General features: G+C 35.8%; 1 protein-coding gene across 1 annotated transcript in view; it reads right to left on the bottom strand.

Moving 5' to 3' along the window:
• Positions 1-2,362: 2,362 nt before the first annotated feature.
• LOC124159194 (T-cell immunomodulatory protein) overlaps positions 2,363-12,410 on the bottom strand; it is a 40,434-nt gene continuing 30,386 nt past the window's right edge. The window contains exons 10-12 of the mRNA XM_046534834.1: positions 7,534-7,795; positions 5,760-5,936; positions 2,363-4,084 (exon numbers count right to left, since the gene is read on the bottom strand). Of these exons, the coding sequence (XP_046390790.1) occupies positions 4,020-4,084; positions 5,760-5,936; positions 7,534-7,795 (504 nt within the window). The 3' untranslated portion in view covers positions 2,363-4,019. The remainder of the gene's footprint in view (positions 4,085-5,759; positions 5,937-7,533; positions 7,796-12,410) is intronic.

The following is a 12,410-nucleotide window of genomic DNA, read 5'->3' as shown; positions in this document are numbered from 1 at the left end:
GGATTTCGAAAACCAAATAATTTGTATATTATGAATATGCTAGAGGTGAGTAACAAATCGCAATCAATGCCTTTCATTTTCTTTGATGAAGGAAACTACCCTATTGCAATCTCACATAACTAAGTGAATGCTACTTAAAGTATACCTGAGCTGCAGAATTTAATTTTTTATTCATTAAGCCGCACATTGAAGGGAAAAATTGTCAACTGCAGTCAATTATTTAAAAGCAAAATTATTCTGCTGCAAAAACATTAACCTCATGACATTATAATACACCCCAAGGACAGATTGAATGTCAGCAGCTGCCCATCTCATTTGAACATAATCTTGTTGATACATTTCATTTTTATTCAGATTGGCTGAGAACAATATACATCTTATTAGTGATGTCTAGCTGAGGAGACAGCAAGATTAAGTTCCAGCCTTGAGTTCCTGAGATCAAATCCATGCTGGGTGGGTTTTTTACTAACTATTCCGGTAACAATTGTTTGTGATCCTGCACCTTGTTATTGGCTACGGACATGTGCATAGTCCAAATTCTCTAGGTTAAGGCTCCACTATACCCCGAAAAAGGGGCTTTTGCAGGCTATGTTGACGTGGCCAATTGTGGATTTACTATTACCTTTATAGTGCTCATTTTTCATATATCGTTAAAAGAATGCATAAACAAGGCAAGTGGAACAATTCCCTTCTTTGTACCTTGATAATTTCGTAATATTAATAGTAATTAGCGTAGAGGTGACGAAAAATGATCTGATTTTCTCCTCCTACCCCTACGACATAGAAAGTAAACACAAAAGAAATGTTTCAGTCACCTCAAAGTTACATTCTTCTTCTATACAATAGACCAAACTTCTTAGTCATACGTTGTATAATAACCTTGCTGAGGCCTTCATCCTGGAGCAAGATTTTCGTCAATTTCAAGCGTGGTTATTTTTATAGCTTCTCTCCCTGTTGGCGCTGCTCTCGTAGGAAGCCTTCCCTTCCCGACTCCCACCCTCTCTCACTCCACACGCGCTCTAGCGGCATGCCATTCCCCTCACCCCAGAATTCCTTCTATCGAGTGAAGGTCGTTTTTTTTCCCACCTTCATTTTTTGTATCATGTTACGGCTAACGAACAGTCCAGTCAAAATGCAGGCTTTGACGACGAGTCTTGAGGCATTTGATTTTCATCTTCATTAGCTGTTTTGGTTAGGGAGTGGAAAACGAATCAGAGATTGCTTATAATTTCTTGCCAAAATATGGTGCAAACGGCTTGGCATATTCATTTTTCGTTCATCTGTTTCATTTCACCAATTCACAAGGAAATTTTCGGTTAACACTTCATGAGCATAATTTCCTGTTTTTTCCCGTTAGACAGCAAAAGTTTAGGCTCAGGCATCATTAACGAATATTTGTTTCTTTTCTGACCCAGCAACAAACGCACTATGACTGTAATTCATTAAACAAGGATATGAAGGATTTGTTCTTTTTATTTTTTTATGTATGTATACATTTTTTTATAATTTCTTATATGTATTTATTTTTTATAAGTCCATAGTCCTAAAATTTTCCATCCTATTGGTTTTGGTAAATGATGATGAGGAATTCCGTCAATAATTAAAATAGGTGGTTACCATAGATTGTTGCCAACTCTGATATTTGTCGGGTTGGCAGCAGAAATTTGTGACTACATGTTTAGCATTACTACATATTTAACATTAGTATTTATTTAATACTAAATACGTCAATATCTCTTTTTAAGTACAGAAATAAATGAATGGATAATTCAATGTGGTTTTCACGGAAATATCTGAAGATAAAAATTGTGGCAGTGATGAGTGTTAGGAAAACGGAGCGTAAAAAGAAAAACATAATAACTAATTATTAGCTGGGGATATTTAGGTAAGTACCAAAAACATTAGGAATAAGCGCTTATAATATATCTAATCGCATGATTCTGTCAGTATTGAATGCCAAAAGGCTAGGTTTTGACTCCAGGTCTCTTGAGTTCACTTTTGGTTTGCATCAATTTGATATCAGGTCTCTGCTCTATTCGTGCAATTAGTATGTTAAGAGCAATTTTTTATTCAAAGACATTAATCAGTCGGAGAGAGAGAATAATTGGCACATCATCATTAGTGAAAAGTTGGTTGCTTTCGAGTAACAATTATAAACAGAAAATGTTTTACACAAACTTAGAGAAAGAAATCAAAATTAACCTCAATTTTTCCTCTCCCTAGGTTGTTATTGAGTTAATATTGATCGGTCACCAGAGGAGATACTCTGAGTTAGTCGAGTGCTAACTTTGAATATAGAAGTTTTGATAGCGTGTGCCATCCCAAATTTAGAGCTGAATGAAACATCTTTTTGCATGGGGCAATATGGTTACGTTTCTACGTTATTTGAAGCAATGAGCAACTGTGTAAGTTTTATACTGCTGAAGTTATGATTTTAAGACCTTCCCTCTGTTATCAACTGCCTTCTCTTAAGTGTCAAAGAGTGAATGGGAGGGGAAAAGGAATAAATTTGAATGGTCGATCTTCCTATGCAGTATGAATTTTTGAGGTTTTGTCAGTTATTTTATGTCGAAATGCCAGTGTTTTTTTTGCTTCATTACAGTGTTAGCAATTTTGTATATTGCAGCCAGTAACATGAAAATAACCTAAAAAACCATGAATATCCTGTTTGCATTAAATCGTCAGCATTATGACTTTGTCTTGAGTCCTCATTTATGCTTCAAATATTGTGCCCAGCAATGACATGCGTTGATGTAGCCTTTCAAGAAAAATTAATTTCTGAAAAGAGAAGATAATTCCAAACAGTATGCATTTAATGCCATGTCTTTGACTTGGGAATAAAATTCGTGGCCTTTAAGGACCCCAGGTAGTGAATAAAACGTTGTCATTGTTATTTACTCAAGTCAAGACCCATTAAATTTTAGCTCGATAGGATCAAAATTGCAGAGTAGTCTGGAGAAACAACAGACTTATAGCATTTGACTTTTCGGCAACACTAGTGGGAAGAACCGTTAATTTTCAACAGAAAGGGAATGAGTAGATAAGGTGGGCAGTTATTTATGCAAATGTATCCTGATTTATTTCACCCCACATCACAAAATCTGCACATTTATAAAAGTCAGCAATCCACTAAAAATAGAAACTGGCCTTCATGTTATAAATTCAATTCAAACATAGTCAGCCTGTCTTTTTATACTCTTCACAAATCTTCTTCTTTCATCAAGCCAAATTTATTGAATAAATAATGCATGGCTAGAATTTGAAGCGTAAATTTCATTCCATGATGAAGACTCAAAGTAATATCGCAAGGGAAAGCATTGGATGCAATGGTTTTTGCGTTCAATGTTCACTTTATGCACTTGATTTTAAAGGGATCAGGTGTAGATGGAACGATTTTTAATTTACTTGATGAAATTATTTACAATGCTTACATATGTTGCTCGATAATATTCAGGTAGCCGGAAGAATGAAGAATGGAAGAATGAAGGTTCTCTTTCTTTCTCGCGCTTATTATTTTTTGTAATATTAATGACAATTTTCCTAGATCATTGATTTTTTACCCTTGAAACTATATAGGTATATGCTCCCAAGTCAACAAAAAAGACAAATGGACAGCCTTAAAGAAGCTGTCAATAAATAAATAAGAGCATATCATACCACCACTTGTGGACCCTAACATGAGTCCTGACAAGTCCATATCTGATGCACAAAAACTTTAATCTTAAAAACTGTCTTTCAAGATAGTAGTCTTAATTATTTACCAAATGTATGAATATCTTTTGAAAGAAGATTTAATGAAATTTCAATAACAAAGTGATGAAAATGAAAATAAATGATTGTTTCATGGGAAAAGGCAAAAAATAATAAACAACAAAATTCACCTGAAAACAAAATTGGAGACTAATACTAAGTACATAATAATGTGATGAATTCAGTTCAGGTTTGATGCAAACAAAAGCAAAGGACCAGAATTTACTTCACTTCCACATAATGTATGCAATGGCTTCATTTTCCTCCTGCTACAAACGATCATCCAATTGAAGAAGTCCATGGCAAAAAATGCATATTGGTTCATCAGTATGAACTGTACGGGAATAAAGGAACTTGAGTTAGCATAACAAGGGCATATGCATGAAATAAGCATATTTACATAAGATAACTATATAATTTCATGAAAATCACAGTAGCAATAAGTCAATTAGATTTACTTATTATTAAACGGATAAAATAAACTTGATACATACAAAACTACAACATGATTCACAACAACGAAATATCTTCATGCACTCAGGTAAAGATGCATAATACCCCAGCCAGCACAAAAGATAGTTAAGATAGAAATTATTTGATTAACTTGGGGAAAATTTACCCTTTTTGTCATTACCCTTTCTTTACCCATTAATTACTCACATGCAGAATTGCCAACAGTGAAGTATTAAAAAATTATGTAGTTAGGCATTTACTTAATTGCGTGAGCTTGAGAAAAGTTTAAAGTAGAAAAATAAAGTTCAATATATCCACAGGGACACTGTTGTGGTATTTTTCAAATTATTTTCGATTTCATTTCGCAAAATTTCACAATGTATACACATTATCGATGAAAGGCTGAGGTCATGAATAGTAATACAGTACTTAAAAATTACCTGATTATTTTCTTAATTATGAAAAAAGAATACATACTGATTTTAATTGGATAATTATATTTGCTAAAATAATTACATATAAGAAAGTTGAAAGATAGAACACAACTTGATGGTTGGCTACATTGGATCCTCAATTGGGATTTGCAAATAGTGGACCATAATGCTGGCTACGAGAGAACAAATAAATAAAAAAGGAGGAACATGAGCACAACTGCAAGTGCCAGAGTAACATGCCTGGCAATTATAATTTCTAACTATTATTACTGGAACATGAAGTAAACTAAACTAAGTTATCTAATACAATGTTGGAAATCGTAAAATTTAATTCAGTGGAAAATTAAATCAGAGAGTTGCAACACTTTTTGTTGTGACAGCAAGGTGAGGCAATAATTTTTAATAACCTTCAAAGCAGTAATATGGTTCCCTCAACCTCTGCTCAAGTATAGCATTCTTTATTTACAGTTCATTGATTTGCATCCGTGGGGGTGAAGAATATTTGGAAAAATTGTTCATTGGATACTCATGTGGGTGAACTTGTTTCCTCATAATCATGCCAAAAGCAGTTTGGTCAGGAAGATGTTGTCACCGAGTGTTCAACAGAAGAAAATTACTTCAAAGTCTAAAATTGCTTCTATATTAAAAGGAATCAAAGCGGCAATTCCTCTTAAAACACCTTCCTTATACAGATGTCATATTTGTATATTTAGTAACTTTTCGCCATTCAATGAACAGTTATTCTTCAATATTTATTTCGTTCATTATTGCATAATAATTCCTAAAACACATTAATTCAATGCACTTTTAGGTCACATTAGTACCGACAGAGGGGGTGGCATCATGTTTATATTCAAGCTCCACAGATAGCTCTGATATTGTATCCTGAGGTAACTTGGAAAAATGACAAATTTTACCACCAAAATACCCAAATTTTACAGCTTTAATTTATAGATAGGTTACCTGTTTACACATAGGTCTTCCAGCTTTTACTATAATTCTAGGCTTGCAAAATAATAAAAAAAAAGGGGGTAATCTATCTTTTGTGCTGACTGGGACATTTGGCAGACCGAGATAAAACACCCCCAAAATACATATAAACTTATGAGAAAGAACACCCACCCAAGTTTTTATTTGCCAATGCGTGGCAGACCCTGCATATTCTGTACGGAAATGAGGAGCACTGTATAAGACTCATTGAACAACGAGGTATACAGTGACCAGTTCCTTGGCAACCAGCATCTGCACGTGAAATATTTGTATCACATTGAGCATTTTTCCAGTGCTTCATTTCAACATGTGCTGAAAGGAACAATTTTGTAGTCAAGGAAACTTCTGCTGGAAAACATTAAAAATCTTACTGCATCCTTTCAATTTAAAAAGCTAAATTAGGGTACACAGAATGGAGAAAATTTCTACACGGTACATTCCCGATTATCTGGGCTAGTGATGGGGAGAGATGGCACGAATCATCGAAAAACACGGATAACCCAAACTTTCACTTAAATGTCTTGCAATGATCGTAATTTACCTAAAACAATATACATATTACTATTTATGCAGTTATTCTGTTATTTTAGAGTGCTTCCCGGGTTCAATGAGAGCTTTCTTTGCCAGTTCGCAATCTTTTGAGCGGCAATAATGTGGTTGTACTTGTATTATTAAAGCTCCAATTAAGGCCTGGTTTCGAAAACCAAATATCGGTGGCTGTGTGATCACGGATACAGAAAAGTGGTTTGCACGAATGCTTCAAAACCACTGCTTGACGTTGGAAACTACACTGTCAGGCACCACGCCACGTAGTCGCATCTCGCACCAGTTGCCCGGGTTGCATCTGCTGCAGGACGTGTATCCATGATCACAGAGGGCTCTCATGCTTGGCAGGCTTGGAAAAGTGGAACATGGTGCTCCCCTGAATTCAGCAAGCGCGCAATATTTTCTGTTTTATGAAGGGGATTTTAATGAAAATAATAAGCCTGGTGTATCTTAGCATTAATGCAGTAATTCCCATGATTTTGCATCCGATTTCATTTTTTTTTATGGCGGCATAAAAAATTAAGCGAGAGTGAAAATCACGCATGGATAATCCACAACCCGGATAAACCACAGCCGGATAATCGGGTGTCTGCTGAACTTACATATATTTGTATAATAATACTTTTTCAAGTTTTCAGAGCTGACCATTGTGATTTTTATTTTTAATTGATATCTTATGACTTTCATTACTCCGTTTTGTTTCTTACAGCTCACGAAATTCCTATTTATTTATCGTGATTTTTGTGTCATCATATCCATGGTAAATGTTTCTGTAATTGTCATAAGTGAATTCATACTGACAAAATTGAGAGCAAGAAGACAATTACTAAGTATGAATATTACTTGTTACCATTATTTTCCTTCCATGTTTATATTCTCACATATTATCATTTAAGTAGCTAGTTTCAGTTTGTAGGGCAACGTTAGTCCAATAAAAGGCTTGGTCAAAAGTTACAATCATGAAGCAATCCAAAAGTAAAAACAGAAATAGATTTTCCATTAAATAATTTAAAACCAAACAGACCATGATTTCACACCCTGCTGCTACTATATCATAAATTCGCATTTAGTAAATTTATAGTAGCAGCAGATAGGAGCTGAAACCATGGTCGTTAAGTTATTACATATCTTCTGTGATGAAAAGTTGCCAGCATTTATACTTGTTCACAAGGAAAAAAGCTAAATTCCACAAAATTAAGTCCAATAGGCTTAAATACAGAAATATGACTAATTCCAATGCAGTAAGATTATCATTAATTGAGTCTAATAGATGAGTTGAAATTGATCAATGGCTAAATAACAAAAAAATGATTTTAAAAAGACAAAAAAATGCTAAGAGACTATTTAATTAAAAGGATATTTCCTCCACATAAGTCACACTTTTCCTCCATGGGCAGCAGTGAAAAATCTTCTAGATCAGAAATGGTATGCAGCAAGGATCTAATATGCTGCATATCTTCATCACTTTGAGATAAATAAATTTTCATCCATTTGTAAAAGAGTCCGAAGCTAAGAAGTTGTGAGTCAGAGAAGGATTTAATGTCACTTGTGGGCAAATTTTGGAGTATCTTGATTGCATGGTGAGCAAATATTGCATCTTCCAACCTTCTCACAGTCTTACTCTGAAAATATGAAGGACAACTCATATGAAATAATTATGTACTCTTGGCTATGAGAATTACGTACATAGGATGGTACATATTTTTTTATAAATATGTTCCAAATTCATATTCTTGGTTTTAGCAAACAGGATATTCTTTTCCAAAATAATCGTTTACGAAATTTGAGAATATCTTAGCTATCATAGATAATGCAAATATGTATGTGCTTGTATGGAAGTATGTACACCCATGTCTCGTATAGCGCAAGGGATGCGTTCCTTGGGGTCTTTGCGCTATACGAATTTGCGTTATACGAGAGCGTTTTAACATTGAGAAGATAGGGATGCGTTCCTGGTAGCATAGGTCCTGGGTATTGAATTTCCTCTAAAACATATATATTCCCATAAATAGCCTTAGAAAACATTAATTATATAAATGTTTATAGTTTAAAACATCTTTAAAGATAGTATGCACGCATTTGAAGACTTTTATTCACGTTAAAAAAAATTCTTACGTGCTTTTGAAATTCCCTCCTGTCGTGCGGGTGGGCTAACATCTGCTATCTCAGGGGTTCGTAATGCATTGCCGGCAGTTGACGATTTTTCAAACCAGTCTAAAAACATCTATTGTGTCACCCAGGCCCTTTTGTCGCTCATCGAAATGACAGGCAAATGCTATTTTGAATGCCATTTCATAGCTAGCGGAGTTTAAGAATGATAAATCATTTTCATTTGAAGTCCTCCGAGTCATTAGCAGCTACGTGAAACAGTCTTTAAATGCCTTGAAACCTGACCCAGGTTTTCCTTCCCTGAAAATGAATGAACGAGAATGCATTCTTTTCCCAAAGAATATCGTCTCGTCAACACTAAAAACTAGTTGAGGGGGAAAGGAGCCACTTTCAATCACAGCTTGGAGTTCATCAGAAAATGTTGGGGTGACTGCGCTATCAACACTTGCAGATTCACCTGATATCGCCGCACTGAAAATACCTGCTTGCCGTTTAAATTCTGTAACCAACCGGAGCTTTCACTAAATGTCTCGGAGCGATTACCACTCTCGTCTTTTTGCACAGATTCACTATGAACTTTCCGTATGTGTAGACCGCTTGGTTGAAGTTGGTGCGGCTGAGGTCACAGATGTTTTAACTTCGTCTTTATTCAGAATAAGGCATCGTGCGTTTAAACTTCCGCGCAATATCGCTTTGATGTTCTCCATTTTCAAAGCAATTGACCTATATCAATTTCTCTTCTGGGTTTATGGTTTTTCTTGATAAATTCTTGATTTTTCTACCCGAATTCCTATTTTTTGCCATTTTATCTTGGTTTTTACTCTGCATGGCTCTATCGACATCACCTTCTACTGCTGAACTGTATTCTTGAGACGCACAGGGCCTATGACTGCGGGGTGGGGAACGAAGCTATTGTGTTTGAGACTCTACAGCGGACCCTCTTATATGTTGATGCTATTCATGCGCAACTCGGCCACCGCTCCATTTCTCCCCCGTGAATACCGATGACCTTGAAGGCTTAAGCGTTGACCCTCTACCTGGAAGTCAATCGCCCGATAACCTATGACGGCAAAAATTACGTCTCAACCAGTATTGCTAAAAAAAACTCATTTCCACTAGCCCCACGCTTAATTAATGATCTAAATTAACTCATTCTGTTAAGGAGACGAGATAAATTACTTCGGTAGGCCGGCTATCTGGACCCAATGACGAGTAATACTTTTGGCCATTGCACAGCAATGGATTTCGATTAATATATAAACAAAAAAGAAGATTTGAGGCAAGCAATAATATTAATGTGCGTAAAATGATAGAAATTTCGTGTGTACTTAGCGCATGTTCACGTTTTATCACGAGAGCGTTTAAGATTTTTGATTAGGCTACACTGCGTTGCAATGTTTCCCCGAGGAACGACTTTGCGCTATATCGAAATTGCGCTAATCGAAATTGCGCTATACGAGACATGGGTGTATATGCAATGTGATAATAAATAGCTTATTATTACATGTTAATAGCTTATTATTACATATATTGGCATGCAGAAACTGTTGTAATAGAAAAAATATCATTTCAATCCACCATTTTACTGCCCACTACAGTTTCACTTGGACTGTAACAGGCTTAGGAATTATGTAATAATAAAATTATTATAACATTTAAATACCAAATTACATTGATTTGACCTCTGTCCTTGCAAAAATGTTACTCTCTGAAGCAGTGGTGAATCCAGGATATGGACAAGGAGGGATAGGGGCCTCACCTCTCCTGTAATATATATTTGACAACTGAACAAAATTACCATTTCATCAAGTATAAATTGGAAACCCCACTGGGGGTATTCAATAGGGGATAGTCACTAGGGCGGATCAGGAAATTGATATTTTCTTATCCATCTGGCCCACTGAAAAAAAGTTATGGGACCAATCAAAAATAAGTCATGAAAAATTTGAGACCTCTAGGTGAACCCCTGACCTTCGCTCAAATGCAATTTAGGGGGGAGGGTCAAAATTTGAAACATATAATATTTTATGGCCATTTCCAAGATTTTGTTGAGTTCCATTCCTTTAAGTGAAAAATTTCGTGCATTTTGACGTATCTGCGACTTTTAAGCCATAAAATGCCTAATTTGAGTCCGCGTCCACTAAGGAAATATTCCAACACCCACGCGGCATCGCTGATACAAGAGCGATCGAATTAAACAAATCGATGTTAATAACTTTTAGGGAAGTGATGAAATATTTTTATATTGAAGAACGTAGGAAAGGAGCCTAATGTCTATGAAGAGGCCTCTCGAATGGCTATAAAGGTTTGCGAACTAAGGTGATGTGCTTCTCTTCCATTATGTGAGTGACTAAATGGATTTAGCGGTACCACAGGAAGTACTAAAACTTGCAGAAAATACGAAAAGGCCTAAAGTAGGGTTATTGAAGTACAAAACCCAAACACTTTTAAATGAACATTTGAAATTACGTGATATTTTTGCATGTAAGTGCAAGAAGAAGCATAAGGTTCCCCCCAATGAAGAAGTATTTTGAGAGACAAGTGGACGAAGCAAAGATGATGGCTGCTGGATTGAATCCTAAAGAAACTTGACCAATGAGGAAAAGAATGGGAATCGTCAGAGAGCATTGAGTCAAAATCCTCAATTGTTGTACGGGAAAATAGTATCAAAAATATTCTTCATCAATTCATCCGAAGAAAATTAAAATGACGAGAAATCTGCCAATTTGTATCTCTACGTTCCTCATGAAACAAACATTAAGGACTGAACTCAAACTGGAACTTCTTCAGGGAAAATGCATCTGCCAACTGAAATAGAGGTATATGCAAGAACCAAGCAACAGCAATGATCGTCCCCGCAACTTAAGCTGACGAAAAAATCATAACTTCCTAAGATACATCCAAGGTAGTGTGCCAGAATTACCTACTTACGTCGACAGAAAAAGATGCTAATTACTGTGAATACGAAAAGAGAGGTACCAAAGAGTGTCATCAAAGGGATCCATTTTGATGGATTGAAAGAATATACTTTTGTCTGATGAAAAAAGGCAAGAGGACTAGTCAATCCCAGTTTAGAGGGGAATGTGTGTTGTTAGTGGAAGAAACAGGGTCCCACTTTTGGGGATTTGCCTCCCCTGTCGGAGGATTAGCTAAAGTTATAAAATCTGCGATTCTCGATTCCTTTCTCAGTGATATGTAGATACACAAAATTAAAAAGTATTTGATTATGATGGTACCAAGTGAATACCGCCCAAAAAGGAGGCATCATCCCTCTGCTACAAGCATAATTTCAACTTTCATTGCAGTGTCGGCAAACTCTTCTCAGGATTCCCACCGGGTTAATTTTTCCATAATGACCGATGAATCAAGCTCCGACTCGGGGCTCATAATCAGGGATAAATTTTGTTGAATCCTGAGAAGAGCTTACCCACATCATTCGCCGGGAAAGCATCAAATCATATTTCAATCTTCACAGTGATCCATTTGCTAATTGCACTAAGTTGACTTACAATTAGATTTGTGACATAAACGTCTAAAATCGTACCCGGCTCGATTTTGTGGAAGTTCTTTATATCCATGATAAAAAGAAGAACACAATGGTAATTTCCATACTTTTAATGTCACAACTCAGCAACCGACCATGGTTTCAACACGTGTCATTTGTCATTTTTGACCTTGAAAATGACACGTGTTGAAACCATGGTCGGTTGCTAAGTTGTGACATTAAAAGTGTGGAAATTACCATTGTGTTCTTCTTTTTATCATTGTGACATAAACATTGGGAGGGCAATACAGGGACCCAATTTGCATTGTTTCAAGGATGCATTTGGTGACCAATCCGAGATTTTTTTAATTGCAGGATTTTAATGTCGCCGTAATTGACTACCCACAGATGATATATTTGAGGAGACCACGGTACCTCCAGTTATATGCTGTGGAATTCAAAAATCTATTGATGAACATTCAAATTTGAAGTTAGATATTCTTTTTATTAAACACGCGGACAAGAGATTCGTGAAAGAATTCACCAAAACTTTGTTGACCGCAGAGAGAGACGAGGAATGACACTGATATAAGAAATACAGACTGGGAAGCAGATAATTGAGTAATTCTTTCATGATTGTTCCT

This window comes from Ischnura elegans, chromosome 5, assembly GCF_921293095.1.
Source record: "Ischnura elegans chromosome 5, ioIscEleg1.1, whole genome shotgun sequence".
Classification (NCBI taxonomy): Eukaryota; Metazoa; Arthropoda; class Insecta; order Odonata; family Coenagrionidae; genus Ischnura; species Ischnura elegans.
This window is presented reverse-complemented; position numbering and strand designations above follow the sequence as displayed.